The sequence below is a fragment of the Oncorhynchus clarkii genome, chromosome 23 (genome assembly GCF_045791955.1).
Source record: "Oncorhynchus clarkii lewisi isolate Uvic-CL-2024 chromosome 23, UVic_Ocla_1.0, whole genome shotgun sequence".
Taxonomy (NCBI): domain Eukaryota; kingdom Metazoa; phylum Chordata; class Actinopteri; order Salmoniformes; family Salmonidae; genus Oncorhynchus; species Oncorhynchus clarkii.
In genome coordinates, this window is record NC_092169.1 from 47,336,775 (window position 1) to 47,355,032 (window position 18,258).

Below are 18,258 nucleotides of genomic sequence, written 5' to 3' on the forward strand. Positions count from 1 at the left end.
TCCAGGTTAGCCTATATAATTAATAAGAAGGGAGATTGACTTGTGTAAATGTCCTAGAACGTTTTTGGAATGAGCTCTGAGCCCGTGGCAATATCAGTTGAGATATTCTAAAGATTCTAAAGTAGGACCATAAAGTAATTGGATGCACTGTCTGTCGCGGGCGGGTTGCTGTCCGACGGGGAGGGAGGGGGTCGCCATCCGACACGGAGTGGGTCGCTGTCCGTTGAGCTAGTGGTGCTGAAGTCTGGATGATGCCTGTTCGGCGACTGCAAGGCTGCCGCTCCCTCCACTTAAACGAAGACAACGGGCGCTTCTTGCTACTAGCCATCCTGATCGTTTTGTATCTGCTGTGCGGTGCCGTGGTGTTTTCTGCTATAGAGCGTCCTTCGGAGGTGCAGGCGCACGGCAAATGGAACATAACACTTTTCAACTTCAGCGAGACGTTCAAAATCAGTTTGGAGGATCTGAACTCTTTCCTACGGGAGTATGAGACTGCTATTGCCGCGGGGATCCGAGCTGATGCTCTCAGGCCGCGATGGGATTTTACAGGTGCTTTTTATTTTGTTGGGACTGTGGTGTCAACTATTGGTGAGTATAAGAAGCAATCTTATCAGTGATGTAATGCATTCCTGTCATTCAGACACAAAGTGATGGCACGAGGAACATGAGGAACAAACAAACATATGCGAGCGTCAGTCTAAATTAATTAATGAATACGCTAAAACTGTAGACATGATCCTGCTTTGCTCACAAGAGAGTGTGTACAATATCACACTACTCTTCGGGAATTTGCTGTACTGACTATGGCAACATATTCTTCCAGTCTTTAGATATTCAATGATTGATGTACATTTTATTTACGGTTTAATGTAATGCAACATCTAATGTTGCTATTATCTATGCATGGACAGTGTCCACAGATGTTCTCCAAATCGTTCTGTTTTGTTTACAGTACAGTTAGCCACCATATTGCATTAATGCATTGCTCTAAGTTTCAGTGTTTAAGATTTCACTGACTTTGTAGGAACCATCTTCATATCTCCATAAACAATGTATGTGTGCTGAATAGTGAGATGTGTGAGAGTGCTTCAGCATTGCATGTGTCCGTTAAACATAGAGAGATGATGACGTCTAAAATGGCAAGGGTGGCAGTAAGGGATGAACCATGGAGGGTTGTCCTCACCCAGAAAAGGGTGACATCATATTGCCATAGAACTCTTATAACACAGATTTAAACGGCTGTTATCTTGTCCAAAAAGACAAAAACTCAATATGTAGAGACAGAAGCCCTCATGATAGCTTCAGACTCCGATTGTTCATCTGGCTTTCCTTAGGACGTTGTCATAATAGACCAACTCTATAATTATATCATCATTTACTAGACCTACTGTAAAAAGGGATGTATCAACACTGATCCTGCACCACCTCAGCCTCAGAATGCTTTCTCCAGATATTATTGCTAGACCCTCAATGATACTCCTCCTTACACAGTAAAATGACTGCATCATCACAATCTGGCTCAGAATCCTGTTTTTCCATTGGCTTGTAGCCTGAACATTGTCATAGGCCTACTACAACTATATAGTGCTTCATAGTTGTCTGTAAATTCACCATATCATCAGCCTCATATTGTCATGCCAGACTTCACCTTCTGTACATCTGGCATGCAGGCTGGTACACACACACACACACACACACACACACACACACACACACACACACACACACACACACACACACACACACACACACACACACACACACACACACACACACACACACACACACACAAATCTGGAAACCAGGCCGGTAAAGTATAATATGATTCACAACTCCTCCTCCATGTAAAATGGCTGCATCATCATCTTCCTTCAACCTCACAATCCTATTTTTTCCACTGGCTTTCACCCAGAACACCAGATTAGCAATTTTTCCATTCATGTGTTACATCTTAGCTGTGGAGGAGTCTTTGGCACGCAGGCGACATCCTATTTCTCTGCCATTTGGCTTGGCTCAGCTAGCTCTGCTCTCCATTCAGCTAGCTCTCCATTTTCCATTCTGAGAGGCAAAGCACGTAAATCTGTATAGGACAGGACTCTCGGGTGCGTTTCAGGAACATTTTGAGCAATAGGAAAAAGAATGTTAATGAGAATCCCCCTCTGCTCCCCCTCATTTAACATTTCCTCCTGATAGGTCACTAAAGAGCAACTGTCCCCCCAGTACAGCCTGAGGGTTAGTGACGGCTGTGTGGCAAAGCTGATGGTGACTGAGGTCTGATGTGTGTGTGTGTGTGTGTGTGTGTGTGTGTGTGTGTGTGTGTGTGTGTGTGTGTGTGTGTGTGTGTGTGTGTGTGTGTGTGTGTGTGTGCGTGCGTGTGCGTGTGTGTGTGTGTACCCTGAGGCCTAACAGTCTGTGTGTCAAAGATGAGGTCCAGTGGGAAACATGTGGCACAGGATGTCCTAATGACATTCTTCTCTGGTTTTTAAACAGTTTTTCTGGTTCAGAAAAAAGTCATTTATTAAGAATGTAATCAACCGGTTTTCAGAAATTATGCCATTTTTCACGATGAGATCATGACATCATATTTTGGTTGTTATCTGGTCAGGTAATGTATTTTTCTGGTTGCTCAAAAAGATGTTAACAACACTTCTTCATACAACCTGTCCAATCCCAATTCATACTGTCCTCGTTCTGCTCCAGTGCACATTCTTGGGCTCTTCATGAGTGTGTGTGTGTGTGTGTGTGTGTGTGATAAATACTTATTTTCTGTGTATTTGATTATTTTCAAATAATGGTGTCTGAATCAACGACTTCTATTGGAAGTATTTTAAAATCATTTCCAAATACATAGCTTACTTTTTTAAAGTATTTATTTTAAATACCAGCCCTTGTTCAAATGCATGGGAGTATTTGAATATTTGTATAAATACTGTGTAATTTAATATTTTTGTAACGCTCGTCTGAAGAAGAGGACCGAAGCGCAGCGTGGTACGTGTTCAAGATAATTTATTCAAACTAAACACTGACACAAAGTGGAACAAAACGAAACAGTTCTGTCTGGTGGAGACACAAAACAGAAAACAACTACCCACAAAACACAGGTGGGAAAAGGCTACCTAAGTATGGTTCCCAATCAGAGACAACGATAGACAGCTGTCCCTGATTGAGAACCATACCCTTCCAAAACAAAGAAATACAAAACCTAGACAAATGAACATATAGAATGCCCACCCAAATCACACCCTGACCAAACCAAAATAAGAGAGCGAAGAGAGCGGAGAACGAGAGAAGAAGAGAGAGAGCGGAGAGCGAGAGAGGAAGATGGAGAGCGAGAGAGGAAGAGAGAGAGCGGAGAGCAAGAGAGGAAGAGAGAGAGTGGAGCAAAAGTGAAAGATAGAGAGGAGTGATAGAAAGAGAGAGAGATCAAGAGAGAGAGAGAAACAGACAGAAAGTGGGAGAGAGCGAGAGAGACAGAGAAATAGAAGAGAGTGGAGAGAGAGAAAGAGAGAGAGAGAGAGAGAGAGACAGAAAGTGGAAGAGAGTGGAGAGAGAGAGAGGAAGAGAGAGAGAGAAGCGATAGAGAAAGAGAGAGAGGGAGAGAGAAAGAGAGTAAAGAGTGCGAGAGAGAAAGGAGCAATAGAGAAAGAGAGAGAGAAAGAGAGAAAGAGAGAGAGAGAGAGAGTGAAGAGAGATAGAGAGGAATAATAGAGAGAGAGAGAAAGAGAGTGAGAGAGAGCGAGAGAGCGAGAAAGCGAGAGCGAGAGAGAGAGACAAGCCAAGAGAGTGAGCTCTCCAAGGTTCTGACTCTAAAGAAGCTGGTGTTCTCAGGCCCCACAGGAGCTCAGTGTGTGTGAAAGCATTTTCTGTATGTCTATATCTATACCCAGCGCTATGAGAGAGCCATGACATATCCCATTAATTGGTTTAGAGGAGGAGGTGGCATTTCTCTCTCACACACATACAGACTCAGTCTGTCTCAGTAGAGAGCATAAAGTCAGAAGTTCTGCACTGAGCTCTATGTCTGTACTGCTCACATCATGGGAGAGAAGGATGGTGATCAAAGGGGTTTTTGGGTTTCCCCAAACACCCTGCTGCTTGAGAAACCCCTGTAGAAGAGCTCTCTAAGATTCTACATAGATACACAGTGAGATAGATACAGAGACTGACATTTATAGTAACACTCAGTCAAGAACCAAAACTAATCTCCCACCTGTTTAACCTACCCCTTTGAAAACTCTCAAGTACTCTCTCAAGTACTATCTCTCTGTCTCAAGTACTCTCTCTCTGTCTCAAGTACTCTCTCAGTGTCTCAAGTACTCTCTCAGTGTCTCAAGTACTCTCTCAGTGTCTCAAGTACTCTCTCTCTGTCTCAAGTACTCTCTCAGTGTCTCAAGTACTCTCTCTCTGTCTCAAGTACTCTCACAGTGTCTCAAGAACTCTCTCAGTGTCTCAAGAACTCTCTCAGTGTCTCAAGTACTCTCTCAGTGTCTCAAGTACTCTCTCTCTGTCTCAAGTACTCTCACAGTGTCTCAAGAACTTTCTTGCCAGGTCTCCCAGGCCTCTTTCGGAAAATAGGTTTTCAACCCCAATAGATTTTTCCTGCCTAAAGCTCAGATGGGGTAGGTTTGGCCATTCCAAGAATAGTCTTTAGCAGTGTTGGGTCAGTTCCATTTCACTTCCATTTCACTTCAGTCATTTCAGTTTACTTACTGAATTGAAATGGAATCAGGAGGAATCTTCTGGAAAGTCAATGCACATGGAGTCAGTGCACTCAAACATTAATTTTAGGAGTTAACAGAGCAGACCAGACCAGACAGACCAGACAGTCACACACACGCTGATAATTGAGACACCCCTGTAGAAGAGCCTCTAAGCTCTCTGGTTGGCCCATTTCCAAGGTGACTTGGTTTACAAACAGACTGACTAAGTCGCTAATAATATAAATGTAGTTTATGGCCAACAGAGCCGTAAATAATTAACCACAGTGTGTGTGTGTGTGTGTGTGTGTGTGTGTGTGTGTGTGTGTGTGTGTGTGTGTGTGTGTGTGTGTGTGTGTGTGTGTCCGTCAATAGAGCCCACATTGGTTGATTGTTAACTACAGGTAATTGGGACAATTTTTCTGAGTCTGTTCACTGACCGTCAGTCCATCACTAAATAGTTGGTTGTCTTGTTGTAAGTGCCATTAAGTTGCAGTGCAGCAGTACTGTGTGCATGCATGCATGTGTGTGTTTGTATGTGTGTGTGTGTGCATGCATGCATGCATGCATGTGTGTGTTTGTATGTGTGTGTGTGTGCCATTAAGTTGCAGTGGTGCGGTGCTGTGGTGGCAGGCAAGTAATGACGGGAAAATATTGACATTGGCATAAACAAACTCACAGGGACTCAAATGGACCATAAAGTGTGTTTACTGGAGGTTTGAGTAAGGGCCTTTGGACTGAGCACAGTTAAGACCTATAGTTAGAAAGGAAAAAATCATTGCCCATATGTCACCTTCCTCCAAGGTGCATGACCAAATAATCAAACTGGAGATAAGGACAATATTCAGCAATTTTTGGAGCACAGTGGAAGTTCATTTGAATATACATTAGTATTCGTAAAATCAACACGTGCAGTGGATTAAAGTGCCAACCCACTGGGCACAGACGTCAGTTCAATGTCTAGTTTTGATTGAGTTGTCAACTAACGTTAACTCAAAGTGAAATCAACACAAATTTGAACCATCATTAGATTTAGGTCAAAGTTTGGAAAAGGAAAATACATCGACTCTCGGCGCTGATTCATGTAATCAGAAGGAATAAGTCTCTGTGTTACTGTCGACAATAAAAAGTCCTCAGAAACATGCGTCTTCTCGCTTATGACAACGATAACACACCTGAGTGGGCGGGTGTAGTGTCCAGATGCAAATTTCCAAGCACTCTGATTGGTTGGGCTATGGTGGGTGATGGGTAGGTAGGCTGAGCAGCCAAACTAAGGAACTTCTGCTAGCCTTGCACATTTACAACCATGCTTGTTTCCCCAGGCAGAGTCAATGTCAATCAAGGTAAATGGTGGAGTTTAGATGAGGGCGGACTAAGAATGGAAAAGGGAAGGAAAGCTAGCTTGTCTTCCCCTTAACCCCAGGTTTATGGAGGCATTATGGAGCCCCTTAACCCCAGGTTTATGGAGGCATTATGGAGCCCCTTAACCCCAGGTTTATGGAGGCATTATGGAGCCCCTTAACCCCAGGTTTATGGAGGCATTATGGAGCCCCTTAACCCCAGGTTTATGGAGGCATTATGGAGCCCCTTAACCCCAGGTTTATGGAGGCATTATGGAGCCCCTTAACCCCAGGTTTATGGAGGCATTATGGAACCCCTTAACCCCAGGTTTATGGAGGCATTATGGAACCCCTTAACCCCAGGTTTATGGAGACGTTATGGAGCCCCTTAACCCCAGGTTTATGGAGGCATTATGGAGCCCCTTAACCCCAGGTTTATGGAGGTGTTATGGAGCCCCTTAACCCCAGGTTTATGGAGGCATTATGGAGCCCCTTAACCCCAGGTTTATGGAGGCATTATGGAGCCCCTTAACCCCAGGTTTATGGAGGCATTATGGAGCCCCTTAACCCCAGGTTTATGGAGGCATTATGGAGCACCTTAACCCCAGGTTTATGGAGGCATTATGGAGCCCCTTAACCCCAGGTTTATGGAGGCATTATGGAGCCCCTTAACCCCAGGTTTATGGAGGCATTATGGAACCCCTTAACCCCAGGTTTATGGAGGCGTTATGGAGCTCCTTAACCCCAGGTTTATGGAGGCATTATGGAGCCCCTTAACCCCAGGTTTATGGAGGCATTATGGAGCCCCTTAACCCCAGGTTTATGGAGGCATTATGGAACCCCTTAACCCCAGGTTTATGGAGGCATTATGGAGCCCCTTAACCCCAGGTTTATGGAGGCATTATGGAGCCCCTTAACCCCAGGTTTATGGAGGCATTATGGAGCCCCTTAAACCCAGGTTTATGGAGGCATTATGGAGCCCCTTAACCCCAGGTTTATGGAGGCATTATGGAGTCCCTTAACCCCAGGTTTATGGAGGCGTTATGGAGCCCCTTAACCCCAGGTTTATAGAGCTGTGGAATGGGTTGGGATGATAGAGCTCCCTGATTCCTCTCCTGTCCTCTCTTAGTAAGCATTAATGCAATACAGCCCCTCTTTCCTCCCTCCTCTCCCCTCTCCACTCCACTCCACTCCACTCCACTCCACTCCACTCCACTCCACTCCACTCCACTCCTCTCCTCTCCTCTCCTCTCCTCTCCTCTCCTCTCCTCTCCTCTCCTCTCCTCCATTAGTAAGCAGCAGTGATATGAATCTCCTCTCCTCTCCTCTCCTCTCCTCTCCTCTCCTCTCCTCTCCTCTCCTCTCCTCTCCTCCATTAGTAAGCAGTAGTGATATAGAGCCCCTCCCCTCTCCTCTCCCCTCTTGTCCTCTCCACCCGTCCCCTTTCCTCACCTCTCCTCCATTAGTAAACAGTAGTGATATAGAGCCCCTCTCCTCTCCCCTCTTGTCCTCTCCACCTGTCCCCTTTCCTCTCCTCTCCTCCATTAGTAAGCAGTAGTTATATGGAGCCCCTCCCCTCTCTTGCCCTCTCAAATCTCCTCCATTCCTGACTCCACTATTGTCTTCTCCACTCCACTCCACCCCTCTCCAATCTCTTCCCCTCTTGTCCTCTCCACTCCACTCCTCTCGACTCCACTCCACCCCTCTCCAATCTCCTCCCCTCCCCTCTTGTCCAGTCACCACTCCCCTCCTATCTCCTCTCCTTCCCCAGTTAGTTGCAGCAGCAACAGTACAAACTGAGGCCCTATAGAGCTTGCCAGCATGTAGTCCTACAAAACAGGAATGAATTACCTCTGGTTCGCTCAGACATTCCTATGGGAAAGTGAATTGGGGAAATAACAGGGTTTTGTGGGGGAACGCCAAAAATAAGGAGATCTAATACATTTTGTTCTCTGAGATAATATCAGTCAGTTAACATGACCTTCATTATTATGAAGCCTTTATGTGCATGTATAAATTCCATAAATACCTAGGGTTAGGCTTAAACTCAAAAAGTGACATTAGCTTATGAAGAATATCTCATGGAACAAAACGTATAAGATCTCCTAAGCCTGTGATTATCATAGACCAGTGTAGATCAGTGTTTATCCCAAAACCCTACAGAAACTCTGTTCATTTCTCCATAGACTTTGGCCAACAAACCATGGTCGAGTTAGTGCCTATAAAAAGACTCCATTACTATTGCATATTAGATTGGCTCTGTGTACTGGGCGTGTGTGTGTTGTGCGTGCATGTGTGTGTGTGTACTGGCCACTGCTGGGCGGCAACAAGCAATCCAGGAGTCTATGAGGCTTTACAAGACTGAAAAATGTCAGATGTCAACTTCTCAACCTGGCAGATATTGAACCTCTGGATTTTGGAATTTATTTCTGTCTACGTTCCGTGTTGTAAAAGTCACATGAAGCCTGTCAAATCTGTGACATTCACTGCCAGAGGGTATACTGTATTTTTATGTATTATTTGGCTGTTCTGAGGTGTTTGACAAAGTGCTATTCTGCTGTGCTGCTCCGAGGTGTTTGATAAAGTGATAGCCTGCTGTGCTGCTCCGAGGTGTTTGATAAAGTGATAGCCTGCTGTGCTGCACCGAGGTGTTTGATAAAGTGATAGCCTGCTGTGCTGCTCCGAGGTGTTTGATAAAGTGATAGCCTGCTGTGCTGCTCCGAGGTGTTTGATAAAGTGATAGCCTGCTGGGCTGGGTCAAACCATCCGTGTTGTTGTAATTGTTGCTGAGATAGAGAAAGGAGTCAGAGGAGTTGGGTGTAAAGTACTCTCAATCCCTGAAGAGGTGGGTGTGAAATTCTCTCAATCCCTGAAGATGTGAGTGTGAAATACTCTGAGGAGATGGATTTGAAATACTCTGAGGTGGTGGGTGTGAAATACTCTGAGGTGGTGGGTGTGAAATACTCTGAAGATGTGAGTGTGAAATACTCTGAGGAGGGGTGTGAAATACTCGGAGGAGATGGGTGTGAAATACTCTGAAGTGGTGGGTGTGAAATACTCTGAGGTGGTGGGTGTGAAATACTCTGAAGATGTGAGTGTGAAATACTCTGAGGAGTTGGGTGTGAAATACTCTGAGGAGGTGGGTGTGAAATACTCTGAAGATGTGAGTGTGAAATACTCTGAGGAGTTGGGTGTGAAATACTCTGAGGAGGTGGGTGTGAAATACTCTGAAGATGTGAGTGTGAAATACTCTGAGGAGTTGGGTGTGAAATACTCTGAGGAGGTGGGTGTGAAATACTCTGAGGAGTTGGGTGTGAAATACTCTGAGGGGTTGGGTGTGAAATACTCTGAGGTGGTGGGTGTGAAATACTCTGAGGTGGTGGGTGTGAAATACTCTGAAGATGTGAGTGTGAAATACTCTGAAGTGGTGGGTGTGAAATACTCTGAGGTGGTGGGTGTGAAATACTCTGAAGATGTGAGTGTGAAATACTCTGAGGAGTTGGGTGTGAAATACTCTGAGGAGGTGGGTGTGAAATACTCTGAAGATGTGAGTGTGAAATACTCTGAGGAGTTGGGTGTGAAATACTCTGAGGAGGTGGGTGTGAAATACTCTGAAGATGTGAGTGTGAAATACTCTGAGGAGTTGGGTGTGAAATACTCTGAGGAGGTGGGTGTGAAATACTCTGAGGAGTTGGGTGTGAAATACTCTGAGGTGGTGGGTGTGAAATACTCTGAGGTGGTGGGTGTGAAATACTCTGAGGTGGTGGGTGTGAAATACTCTGAAGATGTGAGTGTGAAATACTCTGAGGAGTTGGGTGTGAAATACTCTGAGGAGTTGGGTGTGAAATACTCTCTGAGGAGGTGGGTGTGAAATACTCTGAAGATGTGAGTGTGAAATACTCTGAGGAGGTGGGTGTGAAATACTCTGAGGAGTTGGGTGTGAAATACTCTCTCAGGAGGTGGGTGTGAAATACTCTCTGAGGAGTTGGGTGTGAAATACTCGGAGGAGATGGGTGGGTGTGAAATACTCTGAGGTGGTGGATGTGAAATACTCTGAGGTGGTGGGTGTGAAATACTCTGAGGTGGTGGGTGTGAAATACTCTGAGGAGTGGGTGTGAAATACTCTCTGAGGAGGACTGTGTGAAATACACTCAATCTCTTGGAGGTGGGTGTGAAATACTCTCTGAGGAGGAGGGTGTGAAATACTCTCTGAGGAGGACTGTGTGAAATACTCTCAATCTCTTGGAGGTGGGTGTGAAATATTCTCTGAGGAGGAGGGTGTGAAATACTCTCTGAGGAGTAGGGTGTGAAATACTCTCTGAGGAGGAGGGTGTGAAATACTCTCTGAGGAGGTGGGTGTGAAATACTCTCTGAGGAGGAGGGTGTGAAATACTCTCTGAGGAGGAGGGTGTGAAATACTCTCTGAGGAGGTGGGTGTGAAATACTCTCTGAGGTGGGTGTGAAATACTCTCTGAGGAGGAGGGTGTGAAATACTCTCTGAGGAGGAGGGTGTGAAATACTCTCTGAGGAGGAGGGTGTGAAATACTCTCTGAGGAGGAGGGTGTGAAATACTCTCTGAGGAGGAGGGTGTGAAATACTCTCAATCTCTTGGAGGTGGGTGTGAAATACTCTCAATCTCTTGGAGGTGGGTGTGAAATACTCACAATCTGTTGTTGGAGGAGTTAGCACTGCAGTGTCTGTCGCTTTTCTTCAACATGCAGTCTCCCCCATTCTGTCTTCACCTCTCTCATGCCAACTCTGTCTCTCCACTTTTCCAATGGTGTCTGTACAGTAGATGGCCTGTTAAGGCCTGGTGAACCCAAACACAACTATTTGATTGGATCATGTATCACTGTTGTCAGCCAACCTCTATCCCAGTGTTCATGTCTGAGCTGAGGTTAGACAATCTTGTCTACGCAGGCTAAATTCCAAACAGAACCATATTTCCTAGTCACTAGAGATTCCTGTCGATCTTAGAGGATCCTATAAATCTGAAAGGTAGAAACATTTTAAGATGTAACTATAAACATAATAAATATGCAGATGCACTCTACTATATTGTAAATGTTGCACATTCTTTTTTTATTCACTCTTTCTTCTAAAATAAGCTGAAAAAGGTCTAAACTAGAATTTAGATATTTTCACACACACACACACACACACACACACACACACACACACACACACACACACACACACACACACAGAATGGCCGCATTCTACCTCCATAACTGACAACCATGTGTTCTCTTTCTCTACCTCTCTCTCTCTTTCTCTCTCCCCATCATTCTCTCAATCTCTACTTCTGTAACTAACAACCAGGGAGAAAGGGTTGAGACATACTCTTTTTCTTGCCGTGTCTCTCTCTCCCTTTTATCTATATAGTGCATTACTTTTGAATCAAAGCCCTATGGGCCCTGGTAAATAGTATTTCACTATGTAGGAAATAGGGTGTCATTTGGGACGCAAGCTTTAACAGTCAGGAAGAATAGCTGACAGAGGATTGTGGGTGTAAAGATGCCTCACAGCTATTTAGCACATCTGTGGGTAAATAGAAACTGAATTAGAGCCTGTTATCTTTATATCACCACAACAATGGTATATTGTATTTCTACAATATCAGACATTTTCCCCACACAGTTCTTTCTTACTCTTTTTAATTGGAACATTTAGTGTACTGTAGTCAATTTTAAAGTAAAAACATGCAATGTAGGTCAGGACAGGGGAAGTTTTTCACTAAGCCACATTTATCCAAAATCACTGTTTCTGGAACACAGAGATTCTGACAAACAAGCAAAGATTCTCAAACACTCATAGGTTCTGGAGCACTCATAGGTTCTGGAGCACTCATAGGTTCTGGAGCACTCATAGGTTCTGGAGCACTAGGTTCTGGAGCACTCATAGGTTTTGGAACACTCATAGGTTCTGGAACACTCAAAGGTTCTGACAAACACTACAGCATGCTATAGCACTGTGTGTCTGAATAGATTAAGTCTGCGAGAATAAAAACCTTACAAAGTTCCCCTGTGTGATCTATACTATCAACCTTTGCAGTTTCCTTTCCAAGGTTGTTTCAAAGTCTCTGGGAGGCCCTGAGAGTAGAAGAAGGTAGCTGAGGTGAGAAACTCACACCAGACTTGGGCTGCTACTAAATAGAAAAGCCACATAGAACTCTGGTCAAACGTAGTACACCATATAGGGAAGAAGGGGCCATTTGGGAAGTAGACTTGGTTTATCTGTGAACGAGAGAGCATTGTTAGGAGTGTTGAAATGCCTTCCCTATTCCCTGTGACAGCCGGCTGGCCCTGGTTTGTGTATGATGAGACAGGATCATTATTAGTGCTGCCAGCAGCCTAGCAGGCCATGAAAGAGATTGGGTTTGCACAGTCACATTTCAGGGCCCTCTACTCACACATTAGGCATGATAAACAATCATCAGACAGATAGGCTGTTGACTCAACTGAGTATCAAGTTCTGCAAGGCAAGCCTCTGATCAATTTTTGTTGTTGTATTTTATCAGGATCCCCTACTCCTCCCGAGGTCCACACAAAACATGACAAAATAAATCAAATCAAATATTATTAGTCACATACACATGGTTAGCAGATGTTAATGTGAGTGTAGCGAAATACTTGTGCTTCTAGTTCCGACAGTGCAGTAACATCTAACAAGTAATCTAACAATTCCCCAAAAACTACCTAATAGTTGAAGGAAAACGACGCCGATAGAGATGGCAACTTCTCTTCTAGTCCTTAGGACACTGTGCAGCATTTTGTTTTTTTATGAATTATTTCTTACATTGTTAGCCCAGAAAACCTTAAGTGTTATTACATATAACCAGCACTACGACTAAGAATACGAGCGGACCCTTTGTCTGCACCTCCCAGGGCATTTGAACTGATTCCGACCCAAAACAACGCAGCCAGAGGAGAGGGTGCCAGAGCGGTCTTCTAGTGAGGCTTGTGCGCAATTCCGCGACGCATACAAGGCCCTTCCCCGCCCTCCCTTCGGCAAATCTAACCATGACTCCATCTTGTTGCTCCCTTCCTATACGCAGAAACTAAAACAGGAAGCGCCCGTGCTTAGGTCTATCTAACGTTGGTCTGACCAATCAGATTCCACGCTTCAAGATTGCATCGATCACGTGGACTGGGATATGTTCTGGGTAGCCTCAGATAATACCACTGACGTATATGCTGACTCGGTGAGCAAGTTTATTAGGAAGTGTATATGAGATGTTGTACCCACTGTAACTATTAAAACCTTCCCTAACCAGAAACCGTGGATTGTTTGCAGCCTTCGTGCAAAACTGAAAGCGCAAACAATCGCTTTTAACCATGCCAAGACGACTGGAAATATGGCAGAATACAAACAGTGTAGTTATTCCCTCCTCAAGTGTTACGGATACCATTATCCTGTGTGTGTATCCTGTGTGTGTGTGTGTTTCTTTTCTCTCCTTCTCCCCTCACAGGTGAAAATCATCACTCCCCAATCAGTCAACAATCAATTCTCAATCAGAAGACACACCTCCTCCTGTTTCCTATCCTATCACAGTTCCTTCCCCATGGTTTAAAAACCCCATCAGTTGTTTGCTCTAGAGCTCAATCTCTCTGTAAATGCCATGTCTGTAGATCGCTGTGTTTCACGCTCTCTTTGTGTATTAACCTCTCTTTTGTTTAAGCACCTCCATAGCACTTTTTCATCACCTGTGAGTATTGTTTTGGTTATGGTGTTTCTTTGTTGCTGGTGGGAAAAGGGGAAAACAAGACAAGTCGCCCATGGGCATACACTACCCGTAGGTAGACTTTGTTAAATACACTAGTTAGAACTGGGCGGACCACCCACTGTATTTTTGGTTAGTTAGTTAGCTGTTAAAGTAGGCTAGTCTAGCTTAGGGGTGTTTTTGTATACTTATTGTTTCTTTCCTTGGGTCCAGCTCAGCCCCTTTTCCCGCTCCCCCCCATTACCGTGTGTTTTACAATAAACCCTGAGTTTGACGGTAGATTTCAGTTGTCCTGGTTATTACGTTCACACTTTTACTTTGTCACTATTATAATTTGCATGAGTTATGTTACGGATCTCATTACCATCCCCCCTAGACTGTCGGGCCAAAAGGGATTCGTAACATCAAGGCAATCAAACAAGCAAAGCGTCAGTATGGAGACAAAGTGGAGTTGCAATTCAACAGCTCAAACACGAGACGTATGTGGCAGGGTCTACAGACAATCATGGATTACAAAAATAAATCCATCCCCGTCGCGGACATCAGCGTCTTGCTTCCAGACAAATTAAACACCTTCTTTGAGGACAGCACAGTGCCACCGACGTGGCCTGCTACCAAAGACTGTGGGCTCTCATTCTCCGTGGCTGACGTGAATCAAACATTTAAACGTGTTAACCCTCGCAGGGCTGCTGGCACAGACAGCAACCTTGCGTACTCAGAGCGTACTCAGAGCATGCACAGACCAGCTGGCGGATGTTTTTTCGGACATGTTCAATCAATCCCTATCCCAGTCTGCTGTCCCCACATGCTTCAAGATGGCCACCATTGATCCTGTTCCCAAGAAAGCTAAGGTAACTGAACTAAATTACTCGACAATAGCACTCACTTCTGTCATCATGAAGTGCTTTGAGAGACTAGTCAAGGATCATATCACCTACATCCTACCTGTCACCCTAGACCCACTTCAATTTGCTCACTGCCCCTAATTGGTCCACAGACGATGCAATCGCCATCACACTGCACACTGCCCTATCCCATCTTGACAAGAGGAATATCAATGTAAGAATGCTGTTCATTGACTACAGCTAAGAATTCAACACCATAGAACCCTCCAGACTCAATAATAAGCTTGAGACCCTGGGTCTCAACCCCGTCCTGTGCAACTGGGTCCTGGACATCCTGATGAGCCGACCCCAGGTGGTGAAGGTAGGAAACAACATCTCCACTCCGCTGATCCTCAACACTGGGGCCCCACAAGGGTGCTTTCTCAGACCCCTCCTGTACTCCCTATTCACCCACGACTGCATGGCCATGCACGCCTCCAACTCAATCATCAAGTTTGCAGACGAGACAACAGTGGTAGGCTTGATTAGCAACAACAATGAGACAGCCTAAAGGGAGGAGATGAGGGCCCTCGGAGTGTGGTGTCAGGAAAATAACCTCTCACTCAATGTCAGCAAAACAAAGAGATGATCGTGGAAGTTTTGAGTTCCTCTGTGTATATCTCACCGACAAACTTAAATGGTCCACGTACACAGACAGTGTGGTGAAGAAGGCGCAACAGCGCCTCTTCAACCTCAGGATTCTGAAAAAATGACTTTTACAGGTACACAATTGAGAGCATCCTGTCCAGCTGTATCATCGCCTGGTATGGCAACTGCACTGCCCACAACCACAAGGCTCTCCAGAGGGTGGTGCGGTCTGCACAACGCATCACAGGGGGCAAACTACCTGCCCTCCAGGACACCTAAAACACTCAATGTCACAGGAAGGCAAAAAAGACCATCAAGGACAATAACCACCCAAGCCACTGCCTGTTCACCCTGCTTCCATCCAGAAGGCGAGGTCAGTACAGGTGCATCAAAGCTGGGACCGAGCGACTGAAAAACAGCTTCTATCTCAAGGCCATCAGATTGTTAAAAAGCCACCACGAGCACAGAGAGGCGGCTGCCTACCTCAGACTTGAAATCATTGGCCAATTGAATAAATGGATCACTTTAGTAATGGCACTTTAATAATGTTTACATATCTCGTATTACTCATCTCATATGTGTATAATGTATTCTGTATACTACACTATCTATTCTCCACTATCTACTGCATCTTAGCCACTCTGTCACTGCTCATTCATATATTTTATACTTATATATTCTTATCCCTTTACTAGATTGTGTGTATCAGGTTGTTGTAGAATTGTTAGATATTACCTGTTATATCCTGCTGCACTGTCGGATCTAGAAGCATACGCATTTCACTACACTCGCAATAACATCTGGTAACCATGTGTATGTGAACAATAAGATTTGATTTGATACACACATGTAAAGAGAGGAATAAGAATATGTACATGTAAATATATGGATGAGTGGCATAGGCATGGTGCAATAGATGGTATAAGGTACAGTATATAAACTCAGCAAAAAATGAAACGTCCCTTTTTCAGGACCCTGTCTTTCAAATATCATTTGTAAAAAATCCAAATAACTTCACAGATCTTCATTGTAAAGGGTTTAAACACTGTTTCCCATGCTTGTTCAATGAACCATAAACAATGAATCAACATGCACCTGTGGAACGGTCGTTAAGACACTAACAGCTTACAGACAGTAGGAATTTAAGGCCACAGTTATGAAAACAGAACACTAAAGAGGCCTTTCTACTGACTCTGAAAAACACCAAAAGAAAGATGCCCAGGGTCCCTGCTCATCTGCATGAACGTGCCTTAGGCATGCTGCAACGAGGCACGAGGACTAAAGATGTGGCCAGGGCAATAAATTGCAATGTCTGTACTGGGAGACGCCTAAGACATTGCTAGAGGGAGACAAGATGGACAGCTAATCGTCCTCGCAGTGGCAGAACACGTTTAATAACACCTGCACAGGATCGGTACATCGGAACATCACACCTGTGGGACAAGTACAGGATGGCAACAACAACTGCCGGAGTTACTCCAGGAACGCACAATCCCTCCGTCAGTGCTCAGACTGTCCGCAATAGGCTGAGAGAGGCTGGATTGAGGGCTTGTAGGCCTGCGAGTAAAGCTCGCAGAAACATGTCAAACGATGTTTATAATCAATCCTCAGGTTGTTTTTAGTCATAATATTCAATAATATTTCAATCGGACAACAGCTTCATCAATATAAAAGGAAAACAAGAAAGGCGTGCTCTCGGTCACACGCATTAAATACCTCTGGGGCACTGCAGTGTCCACTCATTCAGAGTGGTCTTACGCCCTCATTTTTCAGAATACAAGACTGAAACAATTTCTAAAGACTGTTGACATCTGTGGAAGACATAGGAAGTGCAATTTTAGTCCTAAATCAATGGGATCTGTATAGGCAGTCAATGGAAAACTACAAACATTAAAAAATCCCACTTCCTGGATGGAATTTTCTCAGGTTTTCACCTGCCATTTCAGTTCTGTTATACTCACAGACATTATTTTAACAGTTTTAGAAACTTTGGAGTGTTTTCTATCAATATCGACTAATTATTTGCATATCCTAGTTTCTGGGCCTGAGTAGCAGGCAGTTTACTTTGGGCACGTTTTTCATCCGGAGGTGAAAATAGTGCCCCCTGCCCTAGTGAGGTTAACATGTTTAAATGTCTTTCTCACGTCAGCCACAGAAAAAGAGAGCGGGTTGCCTGCAATCTTTGTTAGCGGGTCGCGACGGTGGCACTGTATTTTCCTCAAAACAGGCAAAGAAGGTGTTTAGTATGTCTGGAATTGAGACGTCGGTGTCCGTAACGTGGCTGGTTTTCTTTTTGTAGTCTGTTATTTCCTGTAGAACCTGCCAAATACGTCCAGTGTTTGAGCCATTATATTGAGACTCCACTTTGTCCCATAAACCAACATTTCTCTTGTTTGATTGTCTTGCAGAGGGAATAACTACACTGTTTATATTCTGCCATATTCCCAGTCGTCTTTCCATGGTTAAATGCAATGGTTCGCGCTTTAGTTTTGCGCGAATGCCGCCATCCATCCACGGTTTTAGGTTAGGGTAGGGTTTAATAGTCACAGTGGGTACAACATCTTCAATGCACTTCCTTATAAACTCACTCACCGAGTCAACGTATAGATCGATGTTGTTCTCTGAGGCTGTCTGGAACATATCCCAGTCCGCGTGATCAAAACAATCTTGAAATGTGGATTCCGATTGGTCAGACCAGCGTTCTGCATATAAGACTATATAAGCAAGATGGAGTCATGGTCGGAAAAATCAAAGGGAGGGCGAGGGAGGGCCTTGTATAAATCGGAGAAGTTAGAGTAGATCGAGTGTATTGCCCGTGCGAGTACTGCAATCAATATGCTCATAGAATTTAGGTTGCCTTGTTCTCAAATTTGCTTTGTTAAAACTTCTTTGGGATAGGGGGCAGCATTTTCACTTTTGGATAAATAGAGTGCCAAAATTCAACTTCCTGCTGCTCATCTCCAGAATATAAGATATGCATATTATTAGTAGATATGGTTAGAAAACACTCTGAAGTTTCTAAAACT

At 44.4% G+C, this 18,258-nt stretch overlaps 1 protein-coding gene across 1 annotated transcript in view; it reads left to right on the forward strand.

Moving 5' to 3' along the window:
• The first annotated feature begins 248 nt into the window (after window positions 1–248).
• Window positions 249–18,258, forward strand: part of LOC139381777 (potassium channel subfamily K member 12-like) — a 56,407-nt gene continuing 38,397 nt past the window's right edge. The window contains exon 1 of the mRNA XM_071125528.1: window positions 249–588. Within this exon, the coding sequence (XP_070981629.1) occupies window positions 249–588 (340 nt within the window). The remainder of the gene's footprint in view (window positions 589–18,258) is intronic.